The sequence below is a fragment of the Rhincodon typus genome, chromosome 5 (assembly GCF_021869965.1).
Source record: "Rhincodon typus isolate 14 chromosome 5, sRhiTyp1.1, whole genome shotgun sequence".
Lineage (NCBI taxonomy): Eukaryota > Metazoa > Chordata > Chondrichthyes > Orectolobiformes > Rhincodontidae > Rhincodon > Rhincodon typus.
In genome coordinates this window covers 49,821,031-49,836,866 of record NC_063336.1, presented here as the reverse complement: position 1 = coordinate 49,836,866, position 15,836 = coordinate 49,821,031, and the positions used below count along the sequence as shown (strand labels likewise).

Below are 15,836 nucleotides of genomic sequence, written 5' to 3'. Positions count from 1 at the left end.
AACTAGCTCTAGACTCATACTAAAACCTAACACCTCAAAAATTCTAAGGACCTTAAAATTCTGTTTTTGTTTAAAATCTTCCTTCTTGTAGTAGACACTCTCTCCATTGTATGTTTTCTTTCTGTGTTTGTGGGTGTCTTTGATGTCATAGTTTATTATTTTCTTGATGTCAAAGTGCCGGTGTTGGACTGGGGTGGACAAAGTCAGAAATCGTGACACCAGGTTACCACCAACGGGTTTATTTGAAAATACATGTTGGTCTATAACCTGGTGTGGTATTATTTTCTTTGAATTGGCAAGTAATAAAAGAAACCCATATTATTAGTTTATTTAATTTTGGACTGGTGATCTAACATACAGGCATGTGTTAAAATGAATTCAAAATGATTGTTGTGGCTAACTCAGGGGGTGGGGGAGTTAAAATAGGACAAACAATCCATTCCTCCTCACCTGGCTGTAACAGCTATATGACTCAAATGGCAGAATATGGACTATCAATCAGGCTTTACTTACACCTAATATTTTTATACTGGTAAACAAAAGTGCATGGTTTTTAATAAAGTGTCCCTGTGATTTCTTTTCCATGGGTTATTGTACAGCAGATTCATCTCAATTTCCTGGAGACTCCAAGCAATCCTGGAGGTTTGGTATTTTGTATTCTACACAAGCACCTTCAGCCAAAGTGACTACAAAATTTAACACAGCAGTTACAATATGTCATATAATGTTTCAAAACGAGTAAACGCTGCTCACCTCTTAAAATGGTGACGTTTTTGATCGCCTCTCCATGTTGTGCATCAACAATTTTCATTTCTTCCATTACAACAGCAAGCTTGCTTATTTCCCCATTCACTGTTGCTGTTAGGAGATTATACTGCTGCCTTAATATATCAGTCCTGCTCTGAATAATGGTCAGGGAATTGTTGAGATGGTAAAGTTCGTCTGAATGTGCTCCAAGCCCACTTGAACAAGATGTCCTCACATCGCTGATATACTTTATCATACTGTGTACATGATTGTTTGTAGCATTGATGTTGGCCAGTATGGTGTTAATTTCAGTTTCATGGGAAATCATTCGCCCCATAATGGTTTCAAACCTTTCAGCTGTCCTATTTTCATAATACCTTGCATGATAAAGAATGTCCTGAATATGTTCTTCATGGTCATCAAGGAAGGTGGATATATTTTCAAACTGCTCATGCACCACCAGCAGTTGCAAGCTTAAGTCATGCATGACCTCAGCATTTTGGGAGACTCTTTGCAGTGTGGTGGCCAGAGTGCTCTGAATACCTTTCACCACATCATTCATCTTGCTCACAGAAGTCTTTAGACCTCCAAACAATTTTGAGGAGTTCTGCCAGTCTGCCACTATCTTCTGTAATATTAAAGTTTCCTCATCGGCTTTCCTTTGAATTTCTTCGAGCCATAATGTATTCTGGTTGGTGGTGAAGTTAATGTGTTGCACACTAATCCTTATTTTGTACTGGTCCTGGGTCAGTTTCCTCATAAACTCATCAAGTTCCTTAATAAGGACTTGCAATCCATTTACTTGGACTGAAACACTTTGTACTGTTTGGTTGATCTGTTCAATCGACGTTGTATAATGGATAACCTCCTTATTTAGTCGTCTGTTGTCAGTCAAAAGGGTCAAGTGGTTTTGGACAGTCTCATCCAGAGCAGGCTCTTGAGTCAAAAGTAGCTGCTGCATTTCTTCAAACTCTTTCTGCAAGTCAATGATTTCTTGTGCAAACTGGGAGACTTCATGACACGAAGAGCAGTTTTTGCTTGTGGATTTTTGATCTGGGGTAAGGTGGGGTGGGGGGATAATGAGAAAAGATGTTATGTTGTTATGTCGCTTTACTCTTTGCCCTGTTGTTTCCCTTATTGGATTTGTCCCTCTGCTTGCCTGCCTCTCATAATGCTTGAAATTCATATGATTATATATGTCGTCACAAAGAAGTAAAGGTGAAACAGAGATCTTACAAATGTGTAATAGATTCGTATGATAAAGTCACATTATGGTGAAAAACTGTAAGTGCCTGCGCTTACGGTGACCTAAAAGAATGGGCGGTGCGCATAAATAAAGATGAACAAGAAATAGCCAATAATCACAAAGAAAATAGCAACATGTCCATCGACAGAATAAAAGCTTCTTTTCCAAGTAATGTCCATTGCATCTATATTTGAAGAGGTTGATACAATTGGTGTATAAGGGCCACATTAATACAAGTCAGGAACATCCTTGGAGCTGCTCTGCTACCAAACATTTGTAGATATGAATGTAGCTTCACTTATGCACATAAGCAATTTCTGGTAATGAAGCGGGAGTAACTGTGAGGAATATTCCTGATGCGGCTTTTTTTTAAAAATGGTTAACCACAATTCAATTTTCCTTTTTGCTCATGGGTCTCCCTCAAATGTTCGAAAAAAAAATAAAGATGCTGATCTGTTTAGTTTTGATTCAGCGTATTTAAGTAATTGTGAAGTGAAACTTGAAAAATAAATCCCTGCTTTTCTCAGGTAGAAACTTGCAACAAGACATGTCTCTAAATGCATGAGCACTCCTCTGATACTTAGCCATTCTTCATAATTATTTTTCCTTATATAATTGCTTACAGGTTTGACGATATATCTGAAAGTGGAGAGACACACTTCAACCAGTTCCTGTACAAAGCAACATCCATACAAGTGCAACATATGTCAACGAATTTCAGTAGAACATAGGAAACCTGCTTGGTAGTTTTCCTCACTGGTCTAACAGTCCAACTTTCTTTTAACTTAGGTCAACTGACTTAGCACAGAAACAAATATGTTAAAAATATACATCTAATGAGCATTAGTGTCAATTAATTTAGCTGATTACTTGTAAAACAAATGCTCATAACAGAAAGCATTTGTTCCCCTACCAAAAGCAATCCATTGTTTCACTTGACAGTTAATTTCATCCCCAACTGCAGTAATTTGGAGAAAATGACATTCCATTCCAGAAAGCATTGAGATCCCATGAAAACTACACTGCGCACAGTCACCATAGCTTGAATTAATTCTCACATTGAACAGGATTGTTTTCATGATGAAAGTATCACATTATTGCTCACGGCATCAGTCCTTGTGCTAATAATAACCAAACAAAAGAAAAATAACTTTCATTTACATAGTGCCCGTCAAGATAAATCCTCACATTTTTCAGCCAATGAAGTCCTTCTAAATTGTAGACACTGTTATATTATCTGAAACATGGCAGCCAATTTGTGCACAGCAAGTTCCCAAGAACAATTATGTGATAATAACTAGACCATCAGTTTTAGTGATGTAGTATTTACCAGGAATAACTTCCGCACTTTTCTTCAAAATATTTCCACAGGATACATTACTGCCACCTGGGAGGGCAAACTGAGTCTTGGTTTAATCTAGAGGTAACCTCACAAACAGTCTACATTTTAGTATCAGCCTAGATTTTTGTGTACAAGTTCTGAAGCATGATTTGAACCCACAATCTTCTGTTTCAGAGGTAAAAGCCACTTGTAATCAAGGCACCAGTGCACACTTCAGCTGACTCACATAAACACAAGATGTATACAAACCTTCGGGAAAACTGTCTCATAATTGTGAGCACAGATTGGCTGTAAGAGGCCACAACTTCGGTCAACTCAACTATTTTGTTAAGTATTCGATTCCTTTGCTCAATATTTAAGTTGCTGTCAAAGGTTTGCCAATATGGATGGCAATTTAATATCAGAAGCCAGCGCTCATATTACCAACAGCCCTATGGATCACTGATCACTTGAAAGCATCCAGTTCCAAGCCATAATATCATGATCATTTAATTTCTGATGTGTTCAGAAGTTGCTTATTCCATGCAAAAATAAATCTGCTGGTCTCTTCTACCGGAGGTAAGAGGGAGTGGGAGTATCTTTAGATCCTTGTCAGTTTGAGTGGATTCTCTAAACTATTATATTTGGGGATGACATTTTTGTCTACAAAGCGATTTACTTGTTTCAGCTGTCTTGATGCAATTAGTAGTTTTTTTTTAACAAGTTGCCATAGGTACAGTTATGATCAGCTGTAGTTAAGAAAGAGGTGAATCTTTCAAAAGCCCTAGACATCCCAAAGTGCTTTACAGCCAATTAAATACTTTTAAAAGTGTTGTCACTTTAGTAAAGTAGACAATACAGTGGCTAATTTGTACACAGCAAACTCTCAAACAGTAATATTAAGCAATATTGTTCCCTGTTGGTTTTTGCATGATAGTGCCTCAGCCAAACAGAATTCACTAGCTGACCAATCAGAACCCTTTTCTCCTGTGACATAAATTGTGAGCATTTGAAATCTGGCATTCTTGCATTTGTCCTGATGTGTGCAAGACAAGAAATGTTGGCATCTTTTCAGCAATAAACCGCAATGTGATAATGACCAGATAATCTGTTGTTGCGATGTTGACTGTGGGATAAAAACTAAAAAACTGGCATAGATTACAACTACCACTCAGCTTCAAAGTACAGCAAACTTTGCTTTAACTGGACTTATCAACAGGCAGTCTTGATAAAGGCAAAAAAATGACATACCTCAAAACCACAATCTACCGAGATGTCTGAGCATTTATGTTGTAAATAAAATGCAACAGTGATGTTCATAGCCGCTACATTATGTTTCTATTACTTACTGTGTGTTTTTACATTGATTTTAGGAGGTGTGTTGATATTTTTACATTGATTTTTTGAGGGACATTGATGTATTGAAGCTTCGCTTTTTCAGGGTTTACTGCAGTTATGTGTATCTCTTGATTATCTGGAATATTCGATCAACAAGCACAATCCTGGTCCCATAGTTGCCAGTTGAAAAAAGGTTTGCTGTAGTTCTATAGGGTCTTTTGGCTTATGACCGGAAGCTTGATTTGGTACCTCATTCAAGACAGAACTAAAGTGTCAGCGTATATTGTTATACAGAAATCCTGGGACTGAACTTAATCCACATCTTTCTGGTCTTAGAGACAAGAAGGCTGGCAACTGAGCCACAAATAATACACATCACTACGAATTGTACCCAAACACTGAATGGATGATGAACCAAACGTTAATTCAAATCCTGCTTCATAGTTTGAGGATATGCATCTAGCATTTGTCAGATTTGTATGAAATCCCAATCGGTTTTCCTTCCAGAAAATGCGAGATAGGGTGGAATTTTCTTCTCACAAGAAACATTGGGGAAGGTTGGAGGAAGGGGGCAAATTATCAGATGGGTTGACAACTGCCTCTTAAGTGCAGGGAGGCCCACTTTAGTGCTTCATCCCTCCTTCGCTTCAATTACTTCAGCTCCTGGCTAGATGGGAATGAACCAGCCTACTTGCCTGGTGGTTGGGCAATGCAGGCAGGCTGTCAGTTTGGGGAAGGGTCTCTCTCAATCTGCTCTAATTTAGGACAGGGAGTAGCTTTTGAGAGTCACTCACCTGTCCTCACTTCCAACCTCCCTGTGCTCCCTTTCTCTGTGATCTCCCACCACCTCAGATCAGATCTCTGGCCAATCAGCTGTCTTGCTGACATGTGATCCAGTGGGATTTGTAAACAAGGTAGGCCGCAGGCTTCCCTCCACTAAACTTCCCTACCAAAAACTGGAAAATTCTGCCCTCACTTTCAACTTGATCGTGCCAATATATAAGGGAGAGGTTTTCCCTTTTTCTCCCTTTGGCATCCGATAATCACCATCTTAAAAACACAGATCACTGCATTAACAGGGGACCTCTAAATTTTCTGCCTGTTGATATTAAATCACAGTGACAATGATGTGGAAGTGCAGAGAAGCAGCCCTAGTCGGAGACTGAGTTAATGTTTTAAAGCTCAGCTGGTCCTTGTGGTTCAGTATAAATGTGTGCTCAGGAAGATTAATGGGAGTTAGAACTGCAGGCATGTAACACGCTGATGTCAGGCAAACATCATTCATCTTCCTAACAATGAGCTGTAGGGCAGTTTCATTTCACTATCAGTAGGTAGCAATGGTTGTATAGCCTGGCACCAGTCCTCAGGTCAGTTTGTACGTGTTGCTGGAGTGTGTTCTATGGCTGCAAAAATTTTTAAAGCAAATATTATGTCATTCATGTGGTCCATATCATTGTGAATGGAATTGGTATGCAGCTTCCTTTTTCTGTAGTTTTTACAAAGTTACAATCCTGAGAAAAATCCTTGGAAATTTCTAACATGTGATAAAGAAATACTTCCGCACTTTGGTCTCTAATCTGACCTCAGTTAAAATCAGTCAATTATGAAACAAATCAAAACACTGCAGATGGTGAAAATCTGAAATAAGAACAGAAAATATTATAAATTCTTAGCAGGTAAGTAAACTCCTATAGAGAAAGAAAAACTGAGTTAATGGGCCAAATGTTCTCACACTATTGAAGGCAGATCCACAGACCAAGCAGGGTAGAAAGATCAGGGCATTCCCATTGGATGGGGATCTTCATGCAATCTTGTCCTTTCTGGTTTTCCCCAGGATAGCTTGGAAGGTGAGCAGGATACCCTCCTGAGTCTGTCAACTAAGTAATTAAGACATGTAAAGGTTGAGATTGTTAAGAAACCAATTATACTTCTTAAAGAATTAAACTCCTTTAGATTTGAATTTTCCAGTCACAGAATCTGCTTCCCACCATGTCAGTCAGGGTCACCCGGTTGGGTGCAGAGTGGGAAGATTTTCTTCAGTGAATCTGCTAAGCTGGGAAAGTCTTGGTTCAGTGACAGTGAAGAGTTCAGCCGTGGCCAAGTAAGAGGCAGCTCTTTAATATACTTCTTCCCAAATGTTTTTGTTGCATACCAAGCAATTGTCAACTTCCTGAAAATCACTTCACCTTTCTAGCATTTTGCTCAGAGTCTGCTGCACTTTCCTGCTGCTAACTTTCACCAAGGCAAGGAAGCAACTTATGCAGGTCTACCTTTACTGAAGGCCAAGAGTATAGGACACACTACCAACAACAGCTTCACAGCAACAAAAGCAGCAACAGTTTCCTTGCCCTCAGTACATGAGGGCTGTAGAGGTAATCAGCAAAAGTCAGTTGGAATTAGGCGACATCCCCCCCTGCCATTGGAAGGCAGAGTATCTGCTTTACCACGAGAGCTTCTGGAGAGTTCAGCTTGCATGGCGGGTCACACAAATGTATAAACATATGAATTAGAAGCAGCAGTAGGCTATTCAGCCCCTTTGAGCCTGCTCCACCATTCAATAAGAACATGGCTGATCTGTTTGTGTTGTGAATTCCACATTCCCATCCATCCATGATAAATTTTGATGCTTCCTGCCTAATAAACAGTTATCTATGGCCGCCTTAAAAATATTCAGTGTCCCTGCCTTCACCTCCTTCTGAGGCAGTGATTTCCAAAGTCATACAATGCTCTGAGACAAAAAAAAATCTCTTCATCCCAGCCCTAAAAGAGTGACTCCCAATTTTTAAACAGTGGCCTGTAGTATTGGACTCACCCACATCAGGAAACATCCTTTCCATTCCTACTTTGTCAGGATTGCTCAGGATCTTACATGCCTCAAATGTATCAACCCTCATTCTGCTAATCTCCGATGGAAACAGCTCAGTTTGTCCAATCTTTCCTCAGGAGACAATCTGCTCATTCTAGGTACCAACTGAGTAAACCTCCTCTCAACCATCTCCAATGTATTTATATCTTTCCTTAAATGAGGAGAACAAGACTGTACACAGCATTCAAGCTGTGGTCTTACAAAGCCTTGCATAACTGAATTACATTACGCCAAGTTTTGTTTAACTTGCTCTCTCAGTTTCTTACAATAGCACATCTGGAAATAGTCTCAAAAACAGTCTATGAACTCCTCGTCCAGGCTACCATTGAAAATCTGATTTTTCTAGATTGCGTGTACATTAAAATCACCCAGGATGCTTGCCAACTATTAATCAGTATTTATATTTGTATACCTCATCCTCAATCATGGTTAATATTAGGGGGCTTGTAGACCAGCCCTACTTGTGATTGGTTTCCCCGAATTTCTTCAAACTCCTCCCCAACTGATTCTCAGTTCTGACCTCCTGAACCAAGATGATTGTAACTATTACATCAAGGTCATTACTGATTAACAATGCTATCCCACTATTGACATTTGCAGCCTCTGCAAACAAGACCTCCTTCCCAAATGAGTAGGGGAAACTCACTGTTAGTGAATGACAGGAAGGCAATCCCATCATCCCCCATCTCCCCAGTCTCTGCTTCTCAACAAGTTGTCTCTTCTTTTCCCGAGCAAGATGAAAAGTCAGGAAGTTCAAAATGATTATAACCGCTCACGTGGGGAGGAGGTACAGACAGCATCCGTGGACAGTGACCGTAAAGTATGGTCGTAAGAGGACAATGCAATGAGAGTGAGAGAGAGTACTGGCTGCTCAGATGGAGACGTGATATAACCAGAGAGGGAAGGATTTGTGCTGCTGCAACATGTGTTGACCTGAAGAGTGCTGTGCAGGAGATGGCTGGGAACTCAAGAGGCCCTGGATTCACTTGGTGCACTGTCTTTTTGGAGGAAGCACACTCCTGCTGCAGATTACCTCAGCCACATCCTTCCAAGCCTGCTTGCTTACATAAGAACATAAGAACTAGGAGCAGGAGTAGGCCATCTGGCCCCTCGAGCCTGCCCCGCCATTTAATAAGATCATGGCTGATCTTTTTGAGACTCAGCTCCACTTACCCGCCCGCTCACCATAACCCTTAATTCCTTTACTGTTCAAAAATTTATCTAGCCTTGCCTTAAAAACATTCAGCGAGGTAGCTTCAACCACTTCACTGGGCAGGGAATTCCACAGATTCACAACCCTTTGGGTGAATAAGTTCCTCCTGACCTCAGTCCTACATCTGCTTCCCTTTATTTTGAGGCGATGCCCTCTAGTCCTAGTTTCACCTGCTAGCAGAAACAACCTCCCTGCCTCCACCTTATCTATTCCCTTCATAATCTTATATGTTTCTATAAGATCTCCCCTCATTCTTTTGATTTCCAATGAGTATAATCCCAGTCTACTCAGTCTCTCCTCATAATCCAACCCTCTCAACTCTGGAATCAACCGAGTGAATCTCCTCTGCACCCCCTCCAGTGCTAGTATATCTCTTCTCAAGTAAGGAGACCGAAACTGCACACAGTACTCCAGGTGTGGCCTCACCAGGACCCTATAGAGCTGCAGCATAGCCTCCCTGTTTTTAAACTCCATCCCTCTCGCAATGACAGACAAAATTCCATTTGCCTTTTTAATTACCTGCTGCACCTGCAATCCTACTTTTAGCGATTCATGCACAAGGACACCCAAGTCCCTCTGCACAGCAGCATGCTGCAATTTTTTACCATTTAAAACATAGTCCATTTTGCTGTTATTCCGACCAAAATGGATGACCTCACACTTATCAACATTGTACTCCATCTGCCAGACCTTTGCCCACTCACTTACACTATCTATATCCCTCTGCAGACTTTCAGTATCTTCTGCACACTTTGCTCCACCACTCACCTTAGTGTCATCTGCAAATTTTGACACATCATGCTTAGTCCCCAACTCCAAATCATCTATGTAAATTGTAAACAATTACGGTCCCAACCCTGATCCCTGAGGCACAGCACTAGCCACTGACCGCCAACCAGAAAAACACCCATTTACCCCTACTCTTTGCTTTCTACTGGTCAACCAATCCTCTATCCTTGCCAATACATTACCTGTAATACTGTGCAACTTTATCTTATGTAGCAGCTTTTGGTGTGGCACCTTGTCAAATGCCTTCTGGAAATCCAGATACACCACATCTACAGGTTCCCCATTGTCTACCATGCAAGTAATGTCCTCAAAGAATTCCACCAAATTAGTTAAACATGACCTACCCTTCATGAACCCATGCTGGGTGTTCCCAATGAGACAATTTATATCCACACGTCTTGCTATTTCTTCCTTAATGATAGATTCAAGCATTTTCCCCACTACCGAAGTTAAGCTAACTGGCCTATAGTTACCTGCTTTTTGTCTACCTCCTTTTTTAAAAGTGGCGTCACATTGGCTGTTTTCCAATCTGCGGGAACAACCCCAGAGTCCAGTGAATTTTGGTAAATAATTACTAGTGCATTTGCTATTTCTCCCATCACCTCTTTTAGTACCCTGGGATGCATTTCATCAGGGCCAGGAGACTTGTCTACCTTTAGCCCCAATAGCTTGCCCAGCACTACCTCTTTAGTGATAATGATAGTTTCTAAGTCCTCACCTGCTATAACCTTCTTGCCATTAGTTTTCGGCATGTTATTTGTGTCTTCCACTGTGAAGACCGACACGAAATAACTGTTTAATGTCTCGGCTATTTCCTCATTCCCAGTTATTAAACTGGCCTTCTCATCCTCTAAAGGACCAATGTTTACCTTCGCCACTCTTTTACGATTTACATATTTATAGAAACTTTTGCTGCCTGTTTTTATATTCTGAGCTCGTTTACACTCATAATCTATCTTACTTTTCTTTATAACTTTTTTTGTGGCTTTCTGTTGGCCTTTAAAGATTTCCCAGTCTACTCTTTGCTTTTTGTATGTGTTTTTTTCAATCTGATGCTTTCCTTTATTTCCTTAGACATCCATGGCTGACTCTCTCTTTTCCTACAGTTCTTCCTCATCACTGGAATATACTTCTGCTGAGCACTGTGAAAAATAGTTTTGAAAGTCCTCCACTGTTCCTCAATTGACCCACCGTAAACTTTTTGCTCCCATTCTACCTTAGCTAACTCCTCCCTCATTCCTTCATAGTCTCCTTTGTTTAAGCACAGGACATAGGTACTGGATTTAACCTTCTCACGCTCCATCTGTATTTTAAATTCGACCATACTGTGATCGCTCCTTCCGAGAGGATTCCTAACTGTGAGATCATTAATTATTCTTGTCTCATTACACAGGACTAGATCTAGGATAGCTTGCTCCCTCGTAGGTTCCATTACATATCGTTCAAGGAAATTATTGCGGATGCATTCTATGAACCCCTCCTCAAGGCTGCCATGACCGACCTGGTTTGACCAATTGATATGTAGATTAAAATCCCCCATGATAATTGCTGTACCATTTTTACATGCATTAGCTTTTTCTATGTTTATTGCCCACCCCACCACAATGTCATTATTTGGTGGCCTAAAGACCACACCTATCAGTGACTTCTTCTCCCTGCTATTCCTAATTTCCACCCAAATGGATTCAACGTTTTGTTCAGTAGAACCTACATCATCTCTCATTACCACCCTGATATCATCCTTAAATCACCTCCCTTACCTTCCTGTCTGTCCTTCCGAATAGTTTGACACCCCTGGATATTTAACTCCCAGTCATGACCATCCTGTAACCATGTCTCTGTAATGGTCACTAAATCATACCCATTTGCCATGATTTGCACCGTCACATCATCCACCTTGTTTCAAATGCTCCGAGCATTCAGATAAAGTGCCCTTATGCCAGTTTTTGCACCTTCTTTTTGGTCCTATTACCTCCATTACTAACAGCTCTTGAGTTCTCCTTCCCTTTAACTTTTTTCCTAATTTTCAATGGAGTTGAAGCTTCCTCGTCACCTGCTAACCTGCTGCTTTGCCTTACATTAATTGTTATTCTCCCTCTATGCTCGCTTCTCCCTTTCCCCATGCTTATTAGTTTAAAGCCCTATTAACCACCCTATTTACCCTTTTCGCCAGAACACTGGACCCGGCCCTGTTCAGGTGGAGTCCATCGCAGCGGTATAGATCCCTCCTGTCCCAGAACTGATGCCAGTGCCCCATGAAAAGGAAACCCTCTTTCCCACACCACTCTTTTAGTCACGCGTTTACTTCCCTGATCCTCGCCTCCCTATGCCAATTTGCACGTGGCTCGGGCAGCAATCCAGAGATTATGACCCTTGAAGACCTGTTTTTTAATTTTGTTCCTAGCTTTTCATAATCCCGAAACAGGTCTTTTTTCCTAGTCCTGCCTATGTTGTTGGTATCTACATGGACCACAACAACTGGGTCCTCCCCCTCCCTCTCAAGTATCCTCTGAAGCCGGTCAGAGATGTCGCACCCTGGCACCAGGCAGGCAACACAACATGCGGGATTCTCTATCCTGCTTGCAAAGGATACGGTCTATCCCTCTGATGATGGAATTCCCTACAAGTACAATCTGTCTTTTTGCTCCCCCCCTCTTGAATGGCTTCCTGAACCATGGTGCCATGGTCAGTTGACTCATCCTTCCTGCAGCCCTGTTCCTCATCCACACAGGGAGCAAGTGTCTCACACCTCTGGGACAATGTCAAGGGCCGCAGCTCCTGTGTTCCTGTCTGCAGGGTCCCTCTACCTGCCTCACTCGCAGTCACACACTGCTGTCCCTGGCCGCCGATCGAATTAACATTAGTTAATCTACTAGGTGTGACTGCCTCCTGGAACACTGTATCCAGGTATCTCTCCCCCTCCCGGATGTGCCGCAGTGTTTGGAGTTCGGTTTCCAGCTCATCAATTTTGAGCCGGAGCTCCTCAAGCAGCCAACACTTGCTGCAGATGTGGTCACTGCCGTTCTCAATGGGATCAGCTAGCTCCCACATCATACAGCTACAACACATCACCTGACCTGCCATCTCTACTTAGTTAATTATTTAAAACTAATTAGTTTTTTTTTTAGTTTTGCAGTGTTCTCTCTAAGTGTTCTCTGCACCAGTAACTTTACTCCATTATATACTCAAACAGACTCCGGCTTTGCCTTCCGACCCGCTCCCAGAGGATTTGGCGTCTAGCTGACCATCCCGAAAGATAACAAGGAGATGAGGAAAAAAAAAATGCAAATAGCTTACCTGCTCACCATACTTAGTCGTTATTATTAGGTTAGAGGATGTGGAAGGGTGGGAGACACTACGCATGTAGTGTCTCGGCTATTAGTTAACTCCCAAATTTATCGGGGAAGCTTACCTTCCCAGGTTGCCCTCGCGCTTTCTCCCGGACTCCGACCGCTGAAACAACTGAAAGGCCGCAGTAATGCGAGGTAAGACTTTTATAGTTGAAAAGCTTACCTTCCCAGGCTGCCCTCGCGCTTTCTCCCGGACTCCCGCCGCTGAAACAACTGAAAGCTTAGAATGGTTGTCCCAGCCTTGGGCCAGCTCAGTTCACTGCAGCTTCTCAGATGCCATAGCACAGCCTCAAGCTAAGAATGAAAGACCTGGACAGCAGCTTTATCAGGCCTCCTCTATATTCCTGCAGTCTGTCTTCCTACTTTCCCTCCTCATTTGGCTGTGGGGTCTGAAAATGGGAGTCAATTAGCTTGAATTGAGGAGGAAATGATGGGGGGAGTGGAGTGAAAGAGCGAAAGAGAACTACTGCCAATTGTATCATTCAGCAAGTTGGGTTCCAGACTCAATATTGGCACTGCATTACTGAAGTAAAAAGATTCCATCCAATATGAGAATTGATGACAGTTGCGAGAACAGGCATAGTTTCAAAGTATAACAGAGGCATGCCCACTTGGCAGGACGGTGGCTCATTGGTTAGCACTGCTGCCTCACAGTGCCAGGGGCCCAGCTCCAATTCCAGCCTTGGGCGACTGTCTGTGTAGGGGTTGCATGTTCTCCCAGTGTCTGTACGGGTTTCCTCTGGGTGCTCCAGATTCCTCTCTCAATCCGAAGATGTACAGGTTAGGTGGACTGGCTATGCTAAATTGCCTCACAGTGTCCAGGGATGTGTAGGCTAGGTAGATTAGAGCCATGGTTAATGCAGATGGGGAGGGGGTGTGGGCCTGGGTGGGATGGTCTTCGGAGGGTCAGTGTGGACAGTCAACAGTCTGCACAATTCTGGTCTATCTCAATGTCATTATTACAGCATATGCCAGCAGCCTACACAGCAAATACACAGCATTTGCATCAAACAAATGGCCATGTCTCAAACCTGAATGGGAATAGTCCTGGTCAAGTCAAAGAGGGCAGCTATCAGTCAGGAGTCCTGGTATTAACCACCAAGGGGTTCATTCGATATCAGTCAAGGGGCTTGGGCACAGTCAGTTAGCTACTCGTCAGGATCCTCTCCAAGTCAGGGCTGAGGAACTGAACGTTGGACACACCACCAACTGCCTCAGCTAATTCTCCCTCACTGCGAATTGTTTTCTCCCCCAGTGAGGCATTGGGAGGATCGAGTGAGATGAAAGCGGCTGACAGAGCTGTGAACGTTACTGCAGGTGCCTACAGCGAGCTGGAGAATCGGACCAGCGTTTAACAAATGGGGCACCGTAGGGGCACAGAACCCAGTTAATTGGGTGAATTTGGGACAATAGCATGAGAAAACTCACCAGGCCTTGTGGAGAGAAACCTTCCACGGAACTGAACAAAAGTGACACTTAATCTGTTTCTGGTAATGTTCAGTCCATAGTTATTCTGGCATCTAATCAGCAAGTAATGCTCTGAACTACTTAATCAACAACTAGATGAATCGTTTACATCTTTATTTTGCTATAGGATACATTAATAACAACCCCTATAGTGAAATTCGGTAAGTTAGGAGCAAACCTGTTGCAGAATGTAAAGAGCAGTACTCACCCAGTTCTTTAATGTTTGTCTGAACGGAACTAATCATCGTCTCATAGAATGTTTGGGCCATGTTGAGATCTTCGCTTACGGAGTCAACCTTTCTGAATACTGTAATAATGAAAGATTCAGTTATTATAACACCTTAAGACGTAAAAACAGAAGTAGGCTATCCAATCACAAAAAATAATAACGCAATAGTTATTAAGGTTTCATGGTCAATTTTGTCGATAGCTGAATCATAACAGGTCAAATAAAAAGATATTCCGCTTCCCTTCTCAGTAGGTGGACTAGCAGTGAGGCGTGGTGTTGAAGCATACTATTTAAGAGTGCCCAATGGCATTCAGTTATCCCAGCCACATGGATAGTGGTCTCAGTTTCCCCAGAAGGAAAATCAATTTGGGTACAGATGATAGTGAACTGGAGATTATAACGAACAGAATTAAGTTCCTTTGCTTATTATATAGCTCAATAAATTTTTAAATGGGCATGCATCTCCAGAATAGTCAAGACATTTAAAATGGCAACGAGTAACTGTGGTCCAAGATTAGACAGTGGAAAATTAAGTTTCCAATTGATTCACAGTACATTGGAAGGGTTATGTTGTCTGGTTACTTTATCTAGTTAATTACAAAATTCTTTTCCATGACTACTTAACCAAAATCTTTTATAATTTTTAAGATCTCCATCAGATTACTTCTTGGTCTTCACCTTCTCAGATGCATGTCACTTTTCTGGTTGGTATGACCTCTTAGTTTTGGAATCATTCTAGTTAATTTTGCTTCCACCTTCTCCATCAGCTCTGTACTTTTTATAATGTTTTGGCAATAGTCAAATTGGTTGAAGAAAGATTCAGTAAAAGTTTAATATCACTCCTCTTAATTCCATTTAGTTTTAGTTCCAATATGTCATTCATAAATAGTAGTCTGGATCACGCCCATGTTATCCTGAACCAAATCACTGCTTCCATTACTCTTACCTTTGTCCACTTCTCAGTTGATGTGAGAAAGCTCTGGGGAAAAACTCAAAGAGCATTCCTACGTTTGCATTTATGGTGTTGAGATTCTAAAGAATGGAATTTGTAAAGTTACACCATTTACAGTGGCAGATGAAATCCAAGTACTCTAATCCATTTCCAAGAAATCCAAATATTTTAATTCACTTCCAAGCGTATGAGCGAATAATAAAAATTTATTTTTATTCGTTCATATGCATGAGTTTCATTGGCTTTGCCAGGATTTATTTCTCATCTTTAATTACCCTTGAGAAGGTGATGATGAGCTATGTGTTGCAGCTACACCCA

The 15,836-nt window shown here is 41.6% G+C and overlaps 1 protein-coding gene across 3 annotated transcripts in view; it reads right to left on the bottom strand.

Annotated features, from left to right (window-relative positions):
* scara3 (scavenger receptor class A, member 3) overlaps window positions 1-15,836 on the bottom strand; it is a 57,657-nt gene that overhangs the window by 14,992 nt on the left and 26,829 nt on the right. For all 3 annotated transcript variants that reach the window (XM_048596900.1, XM_048596902.1, XM_048596901.1), the window contains exons 5-6: window positions 14,546-14,644; window positions 754-1,800 (exon numbers count right to left, since the gene is read on the bottom strand). In XM_048596900.1, the coding sequence (XP_048452857.1) occupies window positions 754-1,800; window positions 14,546-14,644 (1,146 nt within the window). The remainder of the gene's footprint in view (window positions 1-753; window positions 1,801-14,545; window positions 14,645-15,836) is intronic.